General features: G+C 45.2%; 1 protein-coding gene across 7 annotated transcripts in view; it reads right to left on the bottom strand.

Annotated features, from left to right (window-relative positions):
- Nucleotides 1–25,440, bottom strand: part of FBXW7 (F-box and WD repeat domain containing 7) — a 292,479-nt gene that overhangs the window by 200,634 nt on the left and 66,405 nt on the right. For 2 of the 7 annotated variants that reach the window (XM_075930052.2, XM_089777972.1), the window contains exon 3: nt 15,970–16,122. The exons of 3 other annotated variants lie outside the window; for them this stretch is intronic. In XM_075930052.2, coding sequence (XP_075786167.1) covers nt 15,970–15,987 — 18 coding nt within the window. In that variant the 5' untranslated portion in view covers nt 15,988–16,122. Of the gene's footprint in view, nt 1–4,527; nt 4,803–15,969; nt 16,123–25,440 lie in introns of all 7 variants that reach the window. 2 more of the 7 variants (XM_089777970.1, XM_089777971.1) reach the window with 1 other exon arrangement.

Below are 25,440 nucleotides of genomic sequence, written 5' to 3'. Positions count from 1 at the left end.
ACATCTAAAAATCAGCTACTGCTTTGACCAGTCACATTTCAGAGACATGTCAGACACATTGGTGAAGAAAGTCTTACTGCTGATGCATGCTTGCCAGCAATATGCAGGATGTGGAAGTGCAGAGAGCTAATGAAAAAAATTAATACACAGAATTGAAGTGCAAGGATCACGCTTTGTCCATTAATACTTCATGTCTTTCATGCCACAGTATCTCTCTTCTGAAGATGCTACTGCTTACAAAGCTGAGAGATCTTGTCAAAAACAAAACCTTTGTATCTCAGTAGACTGCAGATAAGTTCTAATAAAATATTCTAACTGTGCACAATACCTCTAATAAATGGAAAGCTTATTTTTTCCTTTGGCAGCACATAATTAAACATTACAAAATGTTAGTTCTAAACAACAACAAAAAATAATAAAATACTAATGCGCTAGGTAAAGATTTTTGGTTTAACATGGTTGTGAAATACACTAGCATTTCATTGGAATTTGTATTCCTCTTAAAAGAAATGAAACACCAGCAGTAAAGGCTGTTATTCATTATTTATGATTTTTCCCTCCTCATGTCAGTTTCCTTAATGTACTATTGATTCTCAGAACGCATACAGATGGGGCCAGTGACAGACAAACCAGATATATATAGAACAATGATCCAGAAGAGACAAAAGGAAGATGGTTTAGAGAAATACTACTATCACTGCAGAATTTTGTTTTCAGGAAAGGAAAAAACAATTCCAATAGAAGTTAATTCTGATGACAACTTGAAATTTTTTTGCACTGAACTATTCTATAAAATATTTTCACGTGTAAAATCAGATTTTGTCTTATCTGAAAAGTGTTACTGCTACATTCAGAAAACAAGTAAGTACTCCAAACCCTGACACTGGTAATTTTGCACATACTTTAACTGTGACAAAGGCAAGTTACCACTGAAGTTAAAATTGTTTTTTATGAATTGAGCACAAGATCAACCTGACCTTCACTTTCCCGTTACAAACTCTAATTTATTGAGTTACCCTTCAAGTTATTCTTCAATAGAATGTATAGTAAGGCAAGCAAATGCCAGAACTATTGATATACCACTTCACAAGTTTAACACCCTTATAATATTTCTATCAGTTTTAAAGTTTTAAAATAGTTTTTAATATTAGTAATTTAAAAAGGCATTAATCTTGTTCTGTAATAAAAATGCTTTATTGCAAATATCTCATTCCCTAGCAACTTATATATCCAACCACAGAATTGTAATACTTTTCTTAACAGAGGTGGACTTCATGCTAAGCTAGAACTGACTCTTCCATGAAATGTGTTATAGACGATTTTTAATTTCAGAAGCTAGAGAAAGCTAGTAGGGGAGAAGCTGTTCTAGATTTGTTTTTAACAAATAGGGAGGCACAGGTTGAGAATCTGAAAGTGGAAAGCAGTTTAGGTGGAAGTGATAATGAAATGATGAGTTCATGATTCTAACAAATAGTAAGAGTGAGACTAGCAATATAAAGAATGAATTTTAAGAAGAAAGAGTTTAGCAAACTCTGTCCCATTGGAAATAAGTCTAAGAGGAAGAACAGTTGGCAGTTTCTCAGAGACATTATTAAGGCCACAGTAGCAAACTAGCCCACCACGTAAGAAAGATAGGAAGTATAGTAAGAGACCACCATGGCTTAACCACGAGATGTTCAATGGTCTAAAATTAAAAAAAAAATAAATCAAGTCTACAAAAAGTTGGGAACTAGACTAAATTACAAAGAATGACTACAGACAAACACCACAAGTATGTAGGGGCAAAATTAGAAAAGCTGTGACAAAACAAAATCAAACTAACTAGAAGCATAACAAGAAACACTGGTAGCAAGAAAACATTCTATAAAATATATTAAAAGCAAGAGGACAAGGGACAAGGACAAGGGAGGCCCATTACTTAATAATGGGGAAAAACAATAACAAAAAACATGGAAATGGCAGAGGTGTTAAACAACTTTTTTGTTTTGGTTTTCACCAAGAAAGTAGCTGGCAATTTGATGTTTAACATAGGGATGCCAGTGAAAATGAAGTAGGATCAGAGGCTAAGTTAAGGAAAGAACAAGTTAAGAATTAGTTAGGCAAGTTAGATGCTGTCAAGTTACCAGGACCTGATGAAATGTATCACTAGAGACTTAAGAGAGGGTTAGACAAACACCTGTCAAGGATGATCTAGATCAGTGGTCTTCAAGTTTTTTACATCCAAGATCGCTTTTTAAATTTCAGGGAAGCCCAAGGCGAGGTCACACCCCTTCCCTAAAGCTCCATCCACTCAATACCCCACTCTCCATCACTTACTCTCCCCAATCCTCACTTATTTTCACTGGGCTGGGGCAGAGGATGCAGTATCCAGCCCAGTGCTGAGGGATTTGGGAGCCATAATGGGTGAGGAGTGCAAGCTGTGGGAGGAAATTTGGGTGCTCCAGGCTGGAGTAGAGTGTTCAAGTACTCTAGCAGGTGGGGAAGGATGGGCTTACTCTAGGTAGGGGCTCCAGGCTGGGACAGCATGTTGGGTTGCAGCAGGGGGTGAAATATGTGTTGGCTCTGGGAGGGGGTCCAGGCTGACAGACTGTTTAGGTTCAGGAGATGGTGGAGGAAGGCTGATGGCTCTGGCAGGGAACTTCAAGTTGGAGCAAAGTGTTGGGGTGCAAGTGGAGGTGTGGGTACTGGCTGTTGAGGGAGGGCGGGCTTGGACAGGCATGCAGGATGGGTTTCAAAGTGCAGGCTCTGATATGAAGCATGCGGCTCCCAGCTGGCATCGTAGCAGGACTCAAACAGGTTGCCTGCCTACCAATGGTCCACCACCAGTCAGCCAAACTCGCCAGGCCAGATCCATGCACACAGAACACTACTAGACCTGCTTCTGCCTACAGCAGGCAAGAAGTGTTGGATCTCTTTGGCCTCTGGAGAAAAGATAATGTGCAAGCAGAGTTACACAAGAGCCACTGAAATGTCAAAATCTACAAGCAGATTTCTTGGGGATGCTGGAAAAGAGGTATGACAGATCAGCAACAGTGCCATGTGAAGCTTTCCCCTTATCCACAAGATTGACATGATTTGTTCTTTACAAATCCATGCTGACTATTATTTATCACCTTATTACCTTCCAGATGTTTGCAAATGGATTCCTTAATTATCTGCTCCATTATCTTTCCTGGCACAGAAGGTAATCTGACTAATCTGTAGTTTCTTGGATTGTCTTTATTTCCCTTTTTATAGATAGGCACTGTATTTGCCCTTTTCCAGACTTCTGGAATCTTTTGCGACTTCCATGGCTTTTTTAAAGGAAATAGCTAATGGCTCGAAATCCCCTCAATCTGCTCCTTGAGCACTCTACAATGCATTTCACCAGGTCCTGGTGATGTGAAGACATCTAACTTGTCTAAGTAATTTTTAACTTGTTCTTTTCTCATTTTAACATCTAACCTACTTCATTTTCACTGGCATTCTCTATGCTAGATGTCTAATCACCACCAACCTTCTTGGTGAAAACAAAAACAAACAAGTCATTAAGCATATCTGGTGTTTCCACATTTTCTGTTATTGTTTTTGCCTTTTCATTGTGGAATGGGCCTGCCCTGTCCTTGGTCTTCCTCTTGTTTGTTATATATGTGTAGAATGTTTTCTTGTTACTCTTTATGTCTCTAGCTAGTTTGATCTTGTTTTGTGCCTTGTCCTTTCTAAATTTGACCCTACATACTTGTGCTATTTGTTTATATTCATCCTTTGTAATTGACTTATTTTCCTCTTTTAATAGGACTCTCTTGATTTTTAGATCTTTCAAGATCTCCTGGTAAATGTGATCTCTTGCCATACTTTGTATCTTTTCTAAACAGTGGAATACTTTGCTCGAGCCCTTAAAAAGACTCTTTGAAAAATTGCCAAAAGAGGAGCAACAGCTAGACTGGGTCTCACAGATTCATTAATGATATTTCAACATCCCAAAGGTGTGTGTGTCAGTTGGGGGAAGAATGTCCCTGTTCAGTACTCTTTTAGAGGTGCAATGTTCTCATGCACTTTTTAAAACCAGCCCACATTGATGTCAGTCAAGTTTTCCCAGTGATCCATTGGTGCTTGCATAAAAGCATCTGTTTCTGCTGATAGACTCAGTGGCAAGGTGAGCAGAGGCCTGAACATGAATGTGTGTGCCATCTACTGTCCCACTGCGTTTCAGGAACCCCATTCCTGCAAAGACATCCAGTACTTCCTGCACTCTACCAAGAATAGCAATTCTCTGTTAGCAGGATATAATTAATGGCCTTTACACCCATCCAAGACAATGGTGCTCACCAGGTGAATTTTCCAGCTCCAAAATGATTGCCTTCCGAACTATAACAATCTGGAGTTGCAAGCTTCCAGAGCACGATCGCTACCTGCTTCTCTGTCAATACAGCCTTCATTTTTGTGTCCCTGCTCTGGATAGCTGGACCCAACTCAGCAAACAGTCCCAGGAATGTGATCTTTTACATCCAAAAGTTCTAATGCCACTCCCTGTCATCCCAAACCTACCACATGATGCAAATCCATCAGGCACTGCTCATTCTTCAGCCCTATATTCAGTGATCTTCTATGTGGAGCTGCTTCATGAATAACAGTAGCAACTTTCATTTTCCATTGCTGTATTAATCAGCATTCAGTTATCGTGCTTGAACATCCCTATATCTTCATCATTGCCATTCTGTCTGTGGTAGTTTTCCTTCAAGTTCAGCAAATACATGAGAACTGTGTGTTCTGTTCTTGCAATGCTCTTGAGAGTTGCACTGAGCTGTGTAGGGTCCATGTTTCTGCCATAGCAGGAAAGATACAAATTTATTTTTTTCAACCTTTAAAAAAAACCTGCATTTAAATGGTCTGATTTTGGTATTTAAATTATAGTAAGTTTTTCTTTTTAAAATATACTCGTTAAAAATTATATCTGAATTTAAAAAAATATAGGAAGGCCTAAACTTACTATCATTTCCTAACATTTAAATACGAATTAATATGAATCCATGAACCTCTATCAAAAACTCTGAGTTAAACGCTGCTTTCCTATAAAAGGAAAGACTCAGTGAATAAACAACTATCCTTTGACATCAAGCTTTACACACATGGCACACAGGGTAGTGTATTAAGAGCATGATCCTGTGAGAAACCCAGAGGGGCTAGGCTACTAGGTGCAACAGATTGGCAAAGTCATCACAGGCATTGGGACCTGGCATCTGATTCTCAGCTTCACTACCATCCATCATCATGATCATCCACTGAGGCCAGCTGAGTGGTCTCTCACTCCTTATTTCATAGCTTCTTCCTACATGAGCTCTGATTGGCTTAGTTCTTAAATAATGAATCTTTATGACTCCACTCACCATGTGAACTTATTCTCCATCTGTTGGGAAAACCATGACGTTTATCTATCCAAAACATTTAAGGGTGTTTTGTTTAACTATACATGTAATATGATGGATTATATGTTTAATTAAATTCCAGTTACCCTCTGAATGGATTGACACAAATCATGCATTATATATGAATTACCTAGCTAATAAGCAATAATCACCATTTCCTAACATACTAAAAAGGTACGATAAGAATCATCTGAAAATATGAATAGATTGCTTATATGAATGTGTATAGTTATAGTGTACCCTACTAAGTAGCAAAAGTAGGTAGCAAATCCAGCGAAAAAAGGCTCTATTTAGTTAGACATCAACATGATTTAATAGCTCTCAAACAATGAGAATGTACCTTCTTCTTTAGAAAATAACTCAAGTACAAATGGAAAAGTTGATTAAAATAGATTATTTAAAATCAAAGTTTCCACTTGGTGGCCGAAACCATTTCCTTGATTTAAATCAATCCACTCTTTGCCAGAGAGATGGCAGAGACTAAGCAGCATACAAAACAATAAGATTTGAAAAACAGCACCAAAATTATGGGATGAGGTACTATAGATCAGAGAAAGAAACATGGTGGAAACTTCACACCTAGACCCTAGAAATCCTAGGGCAGACAAGTGGTAACCCACAAAACTGAAGAAATATCCCACAAAACACTAAGCTGGACAGTGGCATGGGGAATGGTGAGATACCTACCTATGGTGAAGTGCATTTTACAGTGATGTAGCCACTCATTGTGAAAACACATAGAGCTGATGCAAGTGTCCAAGTGCGCACACATGACCAATTAGAGCAGCAATGGACAATCTAGGCTAGTGAGTGGACCACGAGCGGCCCTCCATCTCAGTGGACTGCAAGATTGTCATAACCAAGACATTCTCCCAACCTAAGGTAGTCTTGCTAACTGTGCTTGCATACCTAGACTATGCTGAGTGTGCCGACTAAACTGGATACCGAGGGAGCACATGGCTCTTACAGTCAATGTTGCGTGCAATAAGCATGCACCTCACTTCACATGCCTTTGCTTTACATGTGTGTCAATTTAACAACATCGGTAGGAACAAAATTATGCGGACAGAAACTAGCAGAATCTGGCAATCCTGCATGTGGACAATGGTAAACAAAACATCTTGTGGTCCACATAACGAACCCTGATGGGCCACTGCAATCAACGGGGACCAGGGTCGTATCCAAGCCTGCTTTTATTGTGGGCCAAGTACAATCCCCAAACCCGGCCTTCCCAGCCTGCACCGTGGAAAAGGGGCAGGGTTTGCCTCTCCTGGGGTCCAAAGTCCCAGTCCCCAGCACTCTGACCTGCCCCATCAGAACCCCCCAGGTGCTCCAGCTCCCGAGCTTAGAAGTATTAGTCTGCGGCGCTCCATCCATGTTTGTCCCGTGGAATCTGAAGCCGCTCAATCCGCGCGACTTCCAAGTACTGATGTTACCCCTTCGGAGGGGTCCAGTAGGTAGGGTAGTGTGGTACATAGGGTAGTAACGTGTGACGGCATGTTGGGGTTTTCCCATCTCCTGCACCCCCATAATGGCACAAACAGACTCCACCAGCCAGTGGAATAGAGGGAGTTTATTGCTTCTCCAGGATACAGCACAGCACAGCACAGCACAGATGTAATCTGGTTCCAGGGCAGGCCTAGGATGCCTCAGCCCCCCTTGAGATGGGGGAGACCAGGCCCCTAAATTCCAGCCTCTTTCCCTAGGCTGTCTCCTCCATGCTCCCAGACAGAAACTAACTCCCTCACTTCCAGCCCTGCCCCCAGCCAGGGCTCCTCTCCGCCTTCTTCCCATTGTTCAGCTATTTCCCAGGGAGCGGGTCAGACAGGTTTGGAGCCCCCTTTGCATAATGACTCATCCCCTGCCCTGCTGGGCTGTGCTACAGACAGCAGCCAGTGGAGGTCACCCACAGCCCACTGCTCAGCATAGCAACCAGCAAGGTACCCCCCACTACGTCACATAAGGTAGGTAGGGGGGCTCGGGCCTGCCCTCTCTCCAAGCCCCAACCCAGGGCCCTAAGGACAGAGATCTGTCTCTGTCCGGTTGGTGGGGTAGTTACCCGAAACACACCAACCCCGCACGGGCTATTCCACAAGCCGTGCCCTGGGTGACTTCCTACCTTCCTTCACACTGACTCCTCTCCACCGCCCAGATGAGCCTTCCCCCCCCCCCCACTCTGGTGATCTGGGGGCTCTCCTTTTAAGCATCCCGCTGCACCTGCCACTGGGGAGCCTGTGGAGCTACTTCCAGCCACTCCCCCTTCAACTCCCCATGGTCCGTTCGGGCACCTGATGCTGCCGGTGGCCACGGAGCCCGCGCAGCAAAGCCGGGGCAGAAGCTGCAGTGGCTTTTCGCCCCAGAACGCTGGGGATGGCGCAGCTGAAGTGTGGGGCACAGCTGCATCCCCGTCACAGCCGCATATTGCCCACCTCTGTACTGCAGTCAACCGATACATGGTAACAACTTGTAGTGACTTGAGTTTGTAACACATATGACCTCAGAAGAAACAAGTTCAAGTATTGGCAATGCTTCTGACCCGTAATCTAACACAACAGAAAAAATTCTTATGTCTGGTAGCACCTTCCACATACACATCTGCTTGACAGGCACACACTCAAAAGGAAAAAATGATGAGGTAAGCGACCTAGACCACTTTAATTCATGTTTTCCAAAAAAGCCTTCTGATATCCAAAGTTAGCAGGAACTAGGGTGGTCAAGAGGGAGTGAGCGATATCTCCCTAAACTCAAAATAAATATCTGACATGAACCTCAGGGTAATGCTTATACCAGGGCTACTCAACATGCCGCCCATGGGCCACATATGGCCCATTTGTTTGCAGCCCACGGGTGGGAGCCAAAACAAAAATGTAGTCAATATAATGGTCTTCTGTTGATATGTGTTTTAGTAGTTAAATTCCTGCACTGTCATTGCTCACTAAAAGTGCTGTCATATGGGTGGAAATCAGGTACATATTGCATTTATTAACATAGGCAGAACTGACTTAAATGGGGCCTGTGTGTTGTGTAGTCTTGCCTTAATCTTTGTATTCATGCCCGTCAGTGTGAAATAAGCTATTTGCATATATATTTGCACACTTAAGTTGTGGCCCTCAGTATGTGCTGGGAGTATCATTGTGGCCCCTGGGGCTTCCAGAGTTGAGTAGCCCTGACCTATACTGCAATAATTAAAAAAAAAAGTCACAACAGAGCTCAGACTAGCTGCCAGCTGACTGACTCAGGCTCTGAGAGCTAAAACAGAGCAGGGTAGAAATTTGAGCTGGAGCCTAGTTCTAAGACCCTCCCCTTTTCCAGGGTTTCAGAATCCAGGCTCCAACCCAACTCAAACATCTACCCACAGCCCAAGTCCACCGCCCAGGCTCTAAAATTCACTGATGCAGGTCTTTTACTAGTGAGCACATTAAGGATACAATTTGTATTGATTACACAATTAGTCGATACGATACGGTGCTCTGTCCCAGTTCACGCCACTCCAAGAGCTACCCCCGCTGCAGCTCTTCAGTTTAAATGTAGTAGGAGCTGAGTGCACAGGCAGCCCAGCACCTACTAAATTTAAACTGCAGAGCCATAGCGGGATTAGGTCCCGGATCAGCACGAGCCAGAACAGAATGAGGACCACTGCAGCTCTACATTTTAAATGCAGTAAGAGCCGGCTCTTACTACATTTAAAATGCAGAGGCACAGCAGTCCCGGATTGGTGCGAGCTGGGACTACTCAGTCCCAGCACACGCCATGTCCAGCAGCCCCTGTTCGCAGCGGCATATGCTGACCATGGGCAAAGGCTGCTCTGGCAGCCCCAGGTGCAGCTACTCCTGGAGTGGCCTCCGCCCACAGCCAGCTTGGTCCGCTGAGGACAGCGGCTGCTTTGCAGCAGCAACCCCTATCTGCTAGGGGGCTCAGCTCCCCATTGGGATCCCCCCCATAGTCAGGGTCTTCTACCAGAGCAGCCTCTGCCTGCAGTGAGCCTCGGCCCACTGTGGGCAGAGAATGCTTCACAGCAGCCTTGCTTCCCCTCCCCCTCACACACTGTTGCCTCAGAGGCAGCAGTGCAGAGGGGGAGAGGCAGCACTGGGGAAACTGTGCTGGGGGGAACCAGCTTTTAAGCTGGTTCCCCCTAGCACCGCCTCCTGTTTCCACCCCCGCCTTGCTGTCTCTGTTACAGAGGTAGCAAGCGGGGGAAACGGGGGGGGAAGCGAGTAGTCAAGTACTAAACTCAACTACCCGATAAGTTTAGGCTTATCGGATAGTTGAGTACTCAGCTACTCGCTTATAACCCTAAAGCCGATATACACTTAGGTTCATGTTTGACCTGAAATTCATCTTCACACACTGTGTTTTTGCTTCAGTTAAATAAGCAGCTATCTGGAGGATCATACTTGACAAAAACTGAACTCGCCAGCAACAAATAAACTGGAAAAAAGTAGTAGGGCTTGCTTAAACTCCATCACATTCCTGAAGAAGAAATGTGATGACATCCACAGCAGATTACACAGGTATTCAAAATGTGATCAAATGCACTTTGTTGGGCTCCTTAGACTCTGTTCCACATCACTTAGGATTATGATACTTGTATCAGAACAGCCAGATTAAAGCAGAGATATGTGCTTAGGGTCCCAGCTACCAGAAACACAATAGCAACAGAATCTAAAACATATTTCTTTTACACTGGGGTAATCACACCAATGTAATCTCTGTTTTGCAACTGTTAAATGTCTACAGTCAGGCGATGAACTGATGTAACTACAGCCTTGTAGTTAGATATACACTGGTACAGATTTCCCTAATCTAGTCAAGAGGTAAATCACTGGGCAGTTAGTAGATTTTCTAAAGAAAGGGGCAGTCTCGATCATTTATCGCAATAGGAATTCAAACCTATTGGTTTAAGGTTGTCTACACCTCACATTCACTACATCGGTTACATTCAGTTTAGATTTTCAAGATTTTCCTTGCAATCATACGGATTAGATTGTTTTCATAAAAAAAGAGGATGCCCATCTGCTCTTTAGCATCTCAAGAACTGCAGAATCACTGATTGGGTCAAATCTTGACCCAGGGGAGTAGACATGGGTGGGCCACAACCCACCTACTTAGGATCCAAGCCTACTTACTAGGGATGTTAACTATCGGGTAACTGAATAGTCATGTAGCCGCATGAAATCTTTGCAGCTACACAACTATTCAATAGTTGTCGTGGGTGGGACCGGCAGCCAATGCGCTCCCAGTCCCAGTCCCTATACTACCCTATGCTGCTGCCTCTGTATCAGAGGCAGAGGAAGCCGGTCTGGAAGGGGAGCCAGTTTAAAAACCAGCTCCCCACACAGACCGGCTGCCTGCCACCTGACAAAAAGTGGCAGCATCCCTGTCCGTGAGAGGTCCAAGTTCTCCACAGACAAAGGCTGCAGCCCAGGGAAAAGGGGGAATCAGCAACGCGGAGCCAGTGCCGGGAGGAACCAGGTTTTAAGCCGGCCCCACCCACACCGGCTCCTGGGGAAATGTGAGTAGTCAACAAGATTAACAGATAAGCCTAGGTTTTTCAGTTAATCGTCTAGTCGACTACTCACGGACATCCCTATTATCCACAATCAGTCCTCCATTGCTCCAACCCAGACACAGGGGTTTGCCCTTCTCCACCCAGAGCTCTAGCTCCAGAGAATGGAGTTGGAGGGGCAGGGGAGCTAGTGAGCTAAACCAGTGTTTCTCAAACAGTGGTACAAGTAGCCTTAGGGGTATCAAGAGAAGTCTGGGGGTACATTAAGACAACTGAAATTTGGAGAAAACTGATTTTTGTTTTAAGTTTTACAGCGTTTTATTATTTTTGTACTTTTTACACCCAAAAATTTCATCACCCACCCAGCTACGATTAAGTTGTTTAAACAAATGTGTTGCAATGGTATAAAAAAAAAACTGTGTGTGTATGAAAACTGTAGGTACTGGGGGTACTTTTTTTTTTTAAGGGGTACTTTATATTAAAAAAAAAAGTTGAGAAACACTGATCTAGACCACTTGAATTCATTCCTTCTGAAACACCAGGAAGCAGAACTGGGGGATGGTAAACCTCCAATCCTGTTAGGTGGAGAGCGTACAAGCTAGAATCCCAGACCTCACTCTTCACTGAAGGACAGCTGGAGTAGGGCAGGCCCCATCCCAAACTCTGCTCCCTACTGGGAACAGTGGGCTCGACAGGTAGAGCAGGGCAAGACCTGAACCTGCTCACCATTGGGAGCATCACCCAGAACTGGGCCAGTCCCCCATGTCCTGACCACACTCAAAGCACCGAGGGGGCACAAGGGGGGAAAGAAGCAGGGCAAGACCCCACACCGCAATCCTGCTTCCCACTGGAAGCACTGCACAGGGAAGCAAAGTAAACCCCCAATCCACCTCCCTAGCAGAAGCACCCTATGGGGCAGCACAAGTCAAGCCCTGAGTGCCAGGTCAATGTAGTTATCCCTCCCTTAGCCATGCTCAGCTAGAGGGAGGGGAGAGGTGGCCCCCATCATTACCCACCCACCCGAATTCAGAATCCATCCACTTGTCCTATCCTGACTATGCCACTGATCTGAGCCCTGCTTACCACTTACAACAATGAAAAGTCCTGTGGCACCCTACAGACTAAGGGTATGTCTACACTACCACCCTAGTTCGAACTAGGGTGGTTAATGTAGGCAACCGAAATTGCAAATGAAGCCCAGGATTTGAATTTCCCGGGCTTCATCTGCATCTTACCAGGCGCCACCATTTTTAAAGCCCCGCTAGTTCGGACTCCGTGCCCGCGGCTACACATGGCACGGAGTAGGTAGTTCAGATTAGGCTTCCTATTCCGAACTACCGGTACACCTCGTTCCATGAGGAGTAACGGTAGTTAGGTAGTTTGGATTAGGCTTCCTATTCCGAACTACCGTTACTCCTCATGGAACGAGTGCCACAAGACTCCTCGTTGTTCTTGCAGATTCAGATTACCACAGCTACCCCTCTGATGCTTACCACTTAGTTCTTGAGAGACGCAGACACATTCTTCAGACCCTGTTTGACTAAGGAGTTCTATTCACTCCTATCAGATGCCAAGCTGAATGATTTACTTTGTTCAAAACACACTATTTCCAAAGACTTATGAAACTCGAAAAGATAAAAGGTCGAAAAAAAATCTCCCTGCCAATTCAAGTAATACACTGCCATGCTGCTAGCTGAGAGACTCTTCACTGCCTCAACTATAATCAAAGGAATGAATGCTTAGAATGCAAGCCTATCACTCTTAGCCAAAGAGAGGTGAAGTAATTTGAATTCACTGAGTTTTCTTCAACCCTAGGTTGAACAGAGGAACAACTGAAGTGGAAATGGAAGTAGCCAGAGCCCTAGGCTCTTGAAATTGCTGAGGGCTCCACAGGTGATGTATTCTGGGCAGCGCTAAAGGACTGGCTGGGGGAAGGCTAGCACGCAGCACTGCCCCTTCTGGGGCCTGGAGTGCTGTCTCCCCACACAGCCACCTTGCCAAGGGCCAGCAGAAGTCTGTCAAGCAACATTGGCTATCAATTGTCTCATATGAGAGATCTTGCACCTTTCTTTATACTCAAGAAATACCTTTGTCTTTGGTCAAAAAAAGGGCATCTCCACTGTTTGTAAAATATACAAGGGAGGAAATTCACACGGTTGTCTCGGACTCTTTATGAGGTACACAATACACAAGTGAACAGAAAGGGAGAAAGGTGTCTTGTGCCTCTTGCCTGAAAAGAATATTATTGAGTTATGTCATCTACTGGTGGCTTGTCTTAACTCCAATATCATAACACTAAATTTTTCAGATAGCTTTGCAACTTCTTAAACATTATGCATGCAAGGACTGATGAAGCAAGTATTGACAATGACGAGAGGTTCTAAGTAGAAACCTCTCATACCATCCCTCAATGAACCATTATCCATATTTATATCCAATCCTAGGGATCGCTGTAAAACGCTATGACAGGGTGGCCAACCCACGGCTCTTTGCTCAAAGAAATGCAGCTCTTAGGGTTACAGCTTGTTCAGAGCCACATGCCCGGATTGCTCATGGCCACTCTGAGCACGTGCCCCAGCACCTGGAGGGAGAAGCACGTGGCTGCAGCGGTGGCTCCTGTGAGACTCAGGCATTGGGTTAGAGCGGGGAAAAAGGGGGTGGCCTAGCTCTGCAGCAGTGGCGTAGCGAGGAGAGGCAGTTGCCCCTGGATTCCACACTAGGGGGGTGCCAGGCTGGGGTGGGAGCACACGGCCCCACGTGGCAAGCCCAGCACTGGCAGGCCACTTGCTTCCTGCAGACAAGCCTCCCAGGCAGCATCGGGCAGCGAGAGCAGGCACTTCAAAGGCCTACCCAGGAGCCCAGCGCCCCTGGCTTGGGAGCCACTGCTGTCCCCACTGCACAATTCGGCTCCTGGACTGGACAGGACTGGGAGCTGGCACAGCAGAGGCCGGATCCCACCCCCCAACTGAGTTCCAAGGGGTGGAGGGCATGGCAGGGGCTGGCTGACTGCAGCCCCACCAGCGGGCTCCCTGTGCCCCTCTGCCAGGCATGTGATTTGGGATGGGAAGACAAGCCCATGCACCAAGAAAAGCCGAGCACCCCTGAGCCCTGCCACAGATCCTGGGCACCAGCCACAGGCCCCAGCCCACTACGCCCAGGCGCTGTCCTCGCTACTCATGGGAGCTGGGCTGAGCGTCTCCGCGACACCATGCACTGCTCACAGAACAGCAGGCCCAGGCCAGGGACTCCAGCTCCAGCCGGCACAGGGAGACCAACCCACTAAGCACTGCCCACCCCTGGGACTAGTTCCTCCAGGACCTGGAGCCCCTGCCAGTCTGCAGCCAACCAGAGCAGGGGCAGAGCCCCTCTGTGCTCCCAACTGCTCAGTTCCCTCCCTGCAGGTGGCTCCAGGTCATCATCGGCATGGGGACCATGCAAGTGCTGCTGCTCCTGGGACTGTTGCCCTAGGGCCCGGCGCAAAAGATTTGGGGGAGGGGGGGCGCAAATTTTGCCTTTGCTCTTGCACACATAACCCCCTCGCTACGTCACTGCTCTGAGGCAGGGGATGGGCATTGGGTTAGAGCAAGGAGACTGGGGGTGCCTGGTTCGGGGGGAGGGGTGCGTGGTTCTTTGCACTACTATCCACAGTTATTTTGGCCCTTAGTGTTTAACTGGTTGGCCATCCAGCCCTATGCACTGAGTTCTCTGCCTGTTGACACTAACAGGTCCTTGGGCCACAATATCCATCATTACAGATGGAGCTGAGGTTGGGAATTATATCCCATTCAAGACCTTATCTAACCTTGCCACCATCGAAAATGGGAATCTCTCAGAAACACAAGATAATCCCAGCAGAATCTCACTGGCAGGCTGCCCCACAGTCAGCAGCGTCTGTTTCTTACTAGTGGTGCACATCTGCACATACCTCAGGAATTACAAATCAGTAAGCATCAGTGGAGACAGAAACTGATCCCTTTGTAATCACTAGATAAATATTTAAATTGATAAATCAAACTGATTAAATAACATCAGAAAAAAAAAGTAAGCATAAAATGCTAACAACTCAGTTATAGTTAACAGCCCAATTCATCTTGAATCACCTCTTGAAATATCTGTTAACTATGAGGGTAAGTCAAAAAGTATCCACAAAGTGTTCATATCTTTTTTTTGCACTTAGCCAAACTGCAGAATTCACGCACAACCGTAAGCATAGAACCTCCCTATATTGTAATGACATATTTGACCTTGACCATTTAGATGTCTTTCACCACTAGTGGAGTCAACATGGCCGCTCCGCTTACCACATGCACCAAAGAAGAGCAGCGTGCAGTGGTTTGATTTTTGTGGGCTCAAGGTGTAAGAGGTGTGGAAATTCATCGAAGACTATCAGCACAGTGTTTTGCCACAGCAACATGTGTACGAATGGATTGACATGCTCAAAAATGGCTGAACAAGTGTCACTGACGAAGAACAATCAGGACGCCCATCCACATCGGCTAATGAAAGGAACATTGAACATGTCCGCGCACTGATTCTCAAAAACAGGAGGGTGACTGTCAATGAAGTGGCAAACCAACTGCGGATTAGTCACGGTTCTGCCTCTGAAATAATCCACCTCAAACTTTGCTTCAGTAAAGTTTGTGCAAGGTGGGTTCCCAAACAACGCACGGAACAGCTCAGACGTAACCATTTGGACATCCGTAACCACCTTTTAAACTGATATCATGAGGAAGGTGATGCTTTTTTGAGTCGCATTGTCATTGGTGATGAAACGTAGATCTACCACTATGAGCCGGAGAGCAAACGTCAGAGACACCCCTCAAAGATGCGTTAAGAGGCCGTCATTTGCCAGCGACCGTGATTTGAAGGAGGCGGTGCATACATGGCTTGCTGCCCGGTCGAAAACATTTTTTTCTGAAGGCATACAGAAGCTTGTGTAATGCTGGACCAAGTGTGTTGAAAAGCAGGGGAACTATGTTGAAAAATTATACACTTATGAGTTCTGTATTGCTGTTGTGTTAATTTTAATAAATACATCATGGATACTTTTTGACTTACCCTCGTATGTTCCGCCATGTGTTTAGCTGTGATATTCTGGACTCATCTTCACATATAGCATGGCCGTAATACTTTAGTGAAGATGCTCCTCCTATGCCAATTGGATAGCTTCTTCTGTCCATTTATTTAATCCACTTCCTTGAGAGGCAGTAGCTAAGGAAGGAGCAAAAGAGTCTCTCATATCAACTTTCTGTCTACATAGGGGGCTGGGTCAGTGTAACTATGTCACTCAAAGGTGTGTATTTTTCACACTCTTGAGCAATATAATTATACCAATATGGATTGACAGTATAGATCTGACCTCCGAGTACATTTCCCAGACCTGGAAAAGTGCTCTAAGACTGAAAATTGGTCTCTTGTATCAACAGAGTTTCATTCAATAGGAGAGATTGCCTTGGCTCTCTAACTTCCAAATAAGTTGCTGGAACATGACTCCTTTACATAACATTTAGGATCGTGGTGTCCAACATGCTAGCTACAAGTAACTATTTGGCCTGTTGAGTGTTATAGCAAACTAGCCACAACAATAGCTTTACTCAACTGCTTTAGACCTGGTTGGACACTATGGATGTAAGACATTCTATTGTATTGGTTTCTCCAGACAATACAAAAGGGACACACACACTTTCCGAGTAAAGCTATACATAATGAACCATACATTCTCCTCTATATTTGATCCTTTTGCAATACTCTGTCAGTGAAAAGAGCAAGAATGTTAGATAGCAGATAACAGAATAGTCAACTATTCTGTAGTCCCAGAGGATGAGACCGGCAGCCAGCTCCCCTAGCAGATCGGCTGTCTGACACACAGGCAGCAGTGCATGGTGGCAGCAGGCCCTGTCCCCCCTGCGCAGGCCCTGTCCCCCCTGCCAGAGCAGCCTCTGTCCATGGCCAGCAGTGGAGAAAGGGGGGCAGGTGGCACAACAGATATGGTGCTGGGGGGAAACCAGCTTTTTAGCAGGCTGCCACCGGCACCGGCTCCTGTTTCCCCCTCCCCCCACTTGCTGCCTCTGAGGCATCGAGGTGGGGGAGGGAGAATGCAAGTAGTCTACTAGATAAACCGATGAGCCTAGGCTTATCAGTTAATCAACTAACTGACAACTCATTCACATCCATAGTAAAGAGATAAAAAAGTCACCTGATCTCCAGATGGCACAGATTCGGTAGTGCCATTGCTAACCCCCATACAATATAAAGATGGCACGTAAAGATTAGAAAAGTGCAAAACAGCTTCATTCCCCATCTGTGCCCAGTAGGCAAAGTGCACAGCTGACAATTCTAGCCCAATGACAACAACTTCAATACATACACCACTTCACTCCTCCCAAATCCTTCCCTCTCCTTTGTAGGTGTGGATGGCATTTCTGTAGGAGAACACATTCAACTGCACAAAGTAGAAGATGATTTGAAGAGTCTAGCTAGGAAGATGTGCCTCTGATACAAAACTGAAGTACAGATAACTGAAGTATAGCATATACACCTAATTGTATGAGTTAGCATGTGCTAAACCAGTGGTCCCCAACCTTTTCAGGTTGTCGGGCACCAGGGGGCGTAGCCGTTCGCCCGCCGGGCGCCAGGGACACGTGCGCGCCCGAGAGCGGGGCCCCCACCCTCAAGCGCCGCGCGCCTGGGGCTGGCGCCCCCCCCCCCGCCGCATGCCCGGGGCCGGCGCCCCCCCCCCCCCACTGCACGCCCGGGGCCGGCGCCCCCCGTAAGCGCCGCGCGCCCGGGGCCAGCGGCCCCCCCCCCCCTCGCGCCGCGCGCCCAGCACGCCCCCCCGCCATGCGCGCCCCCCCCCCCGCAAGCGCCCATGTGCCATGTGCCCGGGGCTAGGCCAGCCCCGAGCACCTGGCGGGCGCATTCAAATGCCCCCGCGGGCGCCATGGCGCCTGCAGGCACCGTGTTGGGGACCACGGTGCTAAACAGATCATATGAGAATTTAGACTCCCCCAATTTATCACGTTAAAAATATGTAATGCATTACACCTTCAAATCACAGAATCATAGAATACTAGGACTGGAAGGGACCTCGAGACGTCATCGAGTCCAGTCTCCTGCCCTCATGTCAGGACCAAATACTGTCTAGAAGACCATCCCTGATAGACATTTATCTAACCTACTCTTAAATACCTCCACAGATGAAGATTCCACAAACATCCTGGGCAGAACTGAAGTATAGCATATACACCTAATACATATGATAGGCAACATTTTAACATCTCACCATTTATCCTTGTTTTGACAACGTCTGAGGAAGGACTGCTAATCTCAGAAATACAAGATCTTTTGGTTTAGAAACAGATTTTGCTAGCAGCCTAGTTAAAGGCTTTATTCTTTAATATATTAAATGGCAAAAACTTCATTAACACAAGGTAAAGGCTACCCACTGAAAAAATTCAGACTTGTGAAAACCCACAAATACACAGTACAAGGTACAGGCCTACACAATCTTTTCTGCCCTCCCTGCAGCTAGCAAGATCTAGGGAAAACTATCTGCATGCATTCCTGCTGCATTCACGGTGTTAAATAGAGCTATATTGAATGGTAGAGGAATTAACTAGAGCAGCTTTGAAGAGCTGCAATTGTGGTATGAGGAGATCTGGGGGCTGAGACACTCTCGGGGTATACGTGAGCTTGTCTCCCAATACGCTATGTGTGAAATCAAAGAAAGAAGGTGCACATGCATTTATAGATTCTATGTATGTCCCTTCAGTGCTATGTTGTGCAGGAGGGGGGCAAAAGGACTTCATGCAATGCAGGCTCTCAGCAGTTAGGTGGGATATAAGCATGGTCTAAGATTACGGGTATGTGAAAGTTTTTCATGGTATTAAACACAAAAGGGCATTGTGTAAATAAGGATGAAAGGGTTGTAAAAGGAGCTGAAGGAGATCTAATCTTTAGTAATGACATTATTTTGGTGCAGTATCAGTATATCAGACCTAGTCTACATAGGGAAATTAGATTGGTATGATGAGGTTGGCACACAGTTAAACCGACCTAATCATTGTGTAGACAACATAGCTGCCACCACTCAAAGGTGTAGAGTATGTTGTCAGACCGGAAAACCCTACTGTCACCATAAGTAGTGTCTTCTGCACTGCAGTGTTTTAAATCTAGACAAGCCCAGAGTATAGGAAATCCCTGTTCAGCACAGGACAAAAGCAACAAGTGAATATATATTATCAGTTTTCAAAAGAGGGCAGAGTTAAGATTGCACGGATATGCACCTTAACTCTATTTTTTGTTTTTCATAAATGTGAGTTTTACTGAACTCGACATCATAGAAGATCCCGAGCTCTCACCACCAGGAGAACCTTAGTTTTGTGTTGAAGATTTTTGCCACTTAAAATAAAGAAGAAAATTAACAGAAAAAGAAACATTGTGGGTAAGAATTAGTAGTTATTTAGGCAGCTGAAATTATCATGTAGGTGTAAAGTACTGACACCTGGTGGTCAGCTAATGATAATCTGTAGCTCTTCTATAGAACTTAATTATCTTGAACAGATGGGGAAACTGAGGCACACAGCTGCAAAATTACTTGGCTCAAGTACCAGACCAGTGGAAAAGCTGGGAATGAATTCAGGTATTACAAGTCCCTGCCCAGTTCTCTTCACTAGATCACATGTGACCTATGTATTTCCAAAATCCCACACACCCAAACATACGCTTTTCTGCAGTAGATTGGGAATACTGGTTGTGCTTTGAAATGTCTGCAATGTGTAGCTGCTAACAAAGCCAATGAAAAATCTCAGACATGGTCAAAGTCCCAAGACATTGACAGCTATACTACATGGTGACAATTGTAGAAGAGGTATCACTCCATTTTATTTGCTATACATGCATATTCCTAGCACAGGATTAATCCTGAAAGCACAGGAGACTCAGAGTGGTGAAATACTTCTCAATATGATAGTTTCAGCTGATGGTTACACCCCAAATTGATATGAACCCTTCCTTAAATGGTTCTGAAATGAGCGCATTGATCCTTTCATGTCAGTGGGTATTCCCATTCTCCTATCCAACGATGGAGATCCTCAGATATGCATCACTCCTCACGCCAGTGTCAGCAGTGTGTTTTGGTGGTGGCTTCAGTATGCCTTTTCTTAGCATGCCACCAAGCAGAACTGGACTTCCCCAGAAACACCCATGTCCACACAGCTTCAGAAGGGCAGGGAAGTCACTTGAGGTAGGTAAGAAGATGGGCCTAAAAAGTAACTTCTAATGCTAAAAAGCCCAATGGATTACACCAAAACAACCAAGTAATTAGGTAATAGTCTATTTTCAAGGTGCCATGGATTATTAAACAGATGGGAATTTAGAAAAAGTACTGATTCGTTAATGTCCATATTGTGGATGACCCACAAAGGTTTTAGTTTTTTAAACAGTGTTTTCTAAACCATTGACCTATATAAGTTTTTAATAAGCGAAGTAAAAACTGTTTATTAGAAAAAATATTTCTTTGTAATATTACCAAAACTAAATAACACTGTGTTGCCAGAATACAAAACAAAAACAGAAAATGAAATTGACTAGAGTACATTCATTTCTGAACCAGAGAGAACAGAAAAGTATGAGAGTGAAATGCAAAAATTTAGCTGTAATAAGATATTTAATGTGTGACTTCTGATAGATACTGAAAATCTTAAATAAAAGTAGTATTACTTCCCTATTTATTAGCATTTAACTTCATGGTGTTTGTCCAGCAACACTGGGACCAATAGTCCCATCAAACAAAGAAAGAAAAGATATAATTCCAGAAGTTTTTCAGGCGGCTTCAGTCCCTTTCAGCGATTTCTTCAAAGTCACCTAATAGCATTTTCTGCTGCTTCAGAACCATATTTCAATCTGTTGCTTTGCTTTCTCTCCTCTACCAACAGTTTGTGTTCTTAGCCACTCATTTTCCCTCCTCAACCTTAAGCCCTTGTTTAGCAACATACCCTAAAAGGGTTTTAAGACATAATATTTGTAAAATGCTTTGGGCCTGAATGAAAGTTATGTCAGTGTTGTTTAATGTCATCCACCCACATGTTTAAGCCATTGGCAAAAGCACCAGTTTGTATGGGGAAAAATAAGGGAAAGGCAAGAAAAAAAAAAGTCTTTGTATACAACCAGTCTTCTCAACACTGTTTAAAATTAAGAAGACTGACAATTTGCAGATAACCTATTTAGTGGGTGGGTGTGTTGTTTTGTTTGTTTTTAAATAAGTATAGCACAGTTTCAGAACAAAAAGCTCCCTAATTTTTTTCCAGGAGATGCATTAAAAAAATTATTTCACTGCCCTCTGATAGTATTTTAGCATGCAACTCAAAATAATGTAAATTAAGGAGATCATCATAATTAATACAGTCCCATAAGTAAATATTTTGAATGTAACTAAACTACAGAAATATCATTTTGGTCTTTCAGATACTAGGGATGTGGTCAGGTAACCCTGTTACCCAGTAAGCATAAGGATGAGGCTTACCAGGTAATGGTTAACCGTTACCCTGGAGCAACAACTCACCTGCGGCCCGCAGAAGGCAGAAAGCTGCTCCAGCTCCCAGCTACCTGTCTACGCTGGCTGGAAGTCAGTGGGAGGGAGAGAGAGTGTAGCGGCAGCCTGCCACTTCTGGCTCCACATGAGCCCATCTAGGCTGGGAGCTAGGGAAGTTAACGAACATGTTTTTGTGAAAACATATAACCACTTGAAATTTTTAGCAGTTACATGTTTACACGCAGGGGAGCAAGTGGAGCGGGCTTTTAAGGCAGCTCCCCGTGAGCACCAGCTCCTGCCTCGCCCCGCCCCCCACTACTTCTGATAAAGCGACAGCAGCACAGGGGCAGGAAGCTCCACAGAGCCAATATGTGCATATCTGTTCCTGCCTGCCCCCTACCTCCCTGTTGCTGTCTCTGACAGAGAGGCAGCAGTGAGGGAGGATGTGGGGAAGATTTGGACAGGTGGCTCCACATAGCCAGTGCTCATGAGGAGCCCTCTGTGGGAGGCAGCAAGTGGGGAGGGGAGGGAGGCAGCTCTGCAGAGCTGGCATGTGCAGCAAGCCAGCTTAAAAGCCAGCTCCCTGCACATATCGGCTCCTGCCTGCTTCCTCCTTAAAGGGGTGGGGGCGTGCCCCCCTGCCCATCTTCTTTAATAGAAGAAGGGTTAAACTTAACGTTTAACTGTTAACTAAATTAAACTGGATTTTACATCCCTATCCAATACACACACACAATCTATCTATCTTTGAATATATAATTTATTTATTTATTTAATTTTTTGCCTAAGTGCTTTACCAGTCCAAAACATGGGCTGCTGCTGCTCCTTTTGTAGATTTAAACACACACACACACACACACACACACACACACACACACACACACACACTTTCAGTCACAATCCTAGAAGGATTTTGTGTTCTCAGTAATCCTGCATTGGCATCTGCCTTCAAATGATTATTGGCTACCTTAGTGAGAAAGTGGAACCATAATTTTGAAAAACAAACAACACACAGGTGGGATCTTGCATTGGAAAGGACCTTTGCAGAAATTCAATTTAAAAGGCTACAATAAATATTTTCTTTTCTGCTCAGCAATTTCCATCAACATGGAGTGTGGGTTATGCCTCATCATACCTTCAAAACCAACAATGTGAGACTGGAAAAGATGAGAAATAGGTTGTGTTGAGACCGTCAATGCCTAGTGGAAATAATTACTGAACACTATATAAAATTTGCAAAAGTTTCACAGGAGACCTAATTGTACTCTACCCATGAGGTAGCTATCCTCCTGGGAGAAGCAAAATTAATTCCTATGGAACAAGAAAGGCTCTTAACAGAAGCTTAAGCACGTCAAATCATCATAAAATCAAGTTTTCAGAAATAATTCAAACCATTCTGTACTCTCTCAATTATCCTGTGAAATACATTGTTGCTAATTGTTTATAGTATTCTGCATGAACAGAAAATTAAAATAAAATGAAATAACTTGGAGGCAAAGAAACATGACTTAGAGGCATAAGGGGACATATCAATAAAAAGATACCCAGAGCAGGCTAGACTTAGGCAACACAAATAGCAAGAACAGCAGCTAAAATGGTGCAAGTCCTACACAAGTTCATTCATAGTCCATAAAGAAGGAACCAACCATGTCAAAGGCAACAGAGTTCTGGGTGTCCCATGAGTGCCAGTAAAGGACAAAATGTGTGGTGTTCATAACCCAGCACACAAATCATCTTTAGAGTAGGGATGTGAATGTGTAACCAGGTACACAATTAACCGATGAGCTCATTGATTAACGTGAACAGTTACACAGGCTGTATCAGAGGCTGCAGTGCATATCAACTCCTGCGGAGTTGCCTACCCAACCCCCCCTCCACTCACCCACCTGTATCAGAGGCACAGTATTGGGGCAGGAGGGAAGGGGAGCTGGTGCACATAAGGAGCCAGCTTAAAAGCCAGCTGCACACACCAGCTCCCAGGAAGCTGACTAGCACTCCCCCCCCCCCCCCCCATATGTAACTGCTGCAATTTTCAGCAGTTACATGTTAACTTGAATAAACACATTTTAACATCCCTACTTTGGGCACTAAAACATCTCAGCAGTCAGCAGTTGCAGAGTTTCACCTGCCTTGCACGAAGTAGCTTAAATTCAGTGAGAATCCTGCACAGACTATAATTTTTGGAAATATTTTATAAAACACAATGATTACCACTTCCTAGATGCTCTCTCCTCCACAGATTTCCCTCTTCCAATGTATTTTTTCTCCCTAGTTTACAATAGGTGGTTTTTAGTGGGTGGAGCTTAGTGACATTCTGTCTGCACAGCTGTTGTACAAGGCTCATGTATGATGTCACATAATATGCTCTCTAGATTTTGATCAGAAGAATCATTAAATTATTCCTTTCTTGAACTATAACAAAACTTCCACAATTAACAGAAAAGCCACAACTACATTTGATATACAAGCACCCATGAAAAATCCATAGTTGTCTTCTGTGTTTGTAACATAAATTACTCAAAATCGAAAGGAGTTATTTTCAAATACGGAGTGACACAGTTAACGTCTATGCTTAAAGAGTTAAGGCACCCCCAGCTGTGAGCAAAACTAGTGTATTTACTAGTTCTAGCTCCAACTGTATAACGGAGTACTTATATTCAACCAGACATCTACTAATAAAGTCCCATCACATTTGTTCTTGTCACAGAGATGGACCTACGTGCTATGAAATTTTTTGCAACTAATTGCTGTATCTGCTAGGGATTAACCGATAAGCAACAGTTTATATGTTAATGCTGTAGATCCGTGGTCACCAACTAGTTGATTGCGATCGACTTGTCAATTGGGAAACCCCGACCAATTGATCGCAAGGCGTTCAGAACCCTCCGCCATATTCCCCCCACCCCAAAGAAGCCCCACTACATACCTCCAGAAACAAGGGAGGTAGTGCCAGCTTCTTGCGGGGTGGACGGAAGTCCAGCAGCTGTGCGCCACTTCCGGGGTTTGAGGAAGTGCGCAAGCTGCTCCCTCTCCCCCAAACAACCGGGGCCATACCACAAAGCAGCTCTGTGGTGCGCCGGGGACTCTCTGCATGGGGGGGAGGGGCAGAAGTCCCCAGAGGAGGTGCGCGCGGGGACTTCCCTCCTCTTGGGGGGAAGGGAGGAAAGAGTCCCTGGAGGAGGTGCATGCTGGGGACTCCCTGGTCCCTGGAAGAGGCGCGTGCTGGGGACTCCCTGTCCCCTGCAGCAGAACCCACTGGCACCCTGTCCCCACTGGCACCCTGCCCCCTGACCTTTGTCCTCAAAGGCACCCTGTCCTCTGCCACAGAACCCACTGGCACCCTGTCCCCTGACCCCCGTCCCCTGCCACAGAACCCACTGGCACCCTGTCCCCTGCCGCAGAACCCTGTCCCCTGCCCCAGCATCCACTAGCACCATTCCCCAGTACCATGCCCTCTGCTCCCACTACCACAGTTGGGGCCACATAAGTGAGGTGGGAGGGGGTGTTGGAGGAGGAGTTTTTTTTTTTTTTTGCAACTCACTTGTGTGGCCCCAACTGACTTTTCTGTGGGCCAGTGACCCCTGACTCAAAACAGGTTCCCCGTCCTTCTCATAAATAAAGACAATGCTGAAACTTTTTGTGTTTGACATAATATTTTATTTAAAAATTAAGCCTGGCCAACAAACCCTCAATTGGGGCCAAGCCCCCATCTGGCCACAGTATTATAACACTCCTGTACACACACACACCCCCGCCCGGACCCAAGGTCTGAGCCTATCATACACTGGAACCCCCTACCCTGAGCCTCTCAAAACCCCAAACTCCTGCAGCCCCACATCCTCAGTCTCTGCCACAACACTCCTGCACCATCCACACACTACCTATCTTACTCCCAACCTCCCTGCCCTGAGCCCCTCACATACTCCAACCCAAACTCCTGAACCCTCACATCCACAACCCCAACACTCTCCATCCTGAAGCCCTCTCCCCGAGCCAGG

This window comes from Pelodiscus sinensis, chromosome 4, assembly GCF_052426305.1.
Source record: "Pelodiscus sinensis isolate ZL-2025 chromosome 4, ASM5242630v1, whole genome shotgun sequence".
NCBI classification, from domain to species: Eukaryota; Metazoa; Chordata; order Testudines; family Trionychidae; genus Pelodiscus; species Pelodiscus sinensis.
The sequence above is the reverse complement of the archived record's forward strand: the minus strand, read 5'-3'. Positions and strand labels throughout refer to the sequence as shown.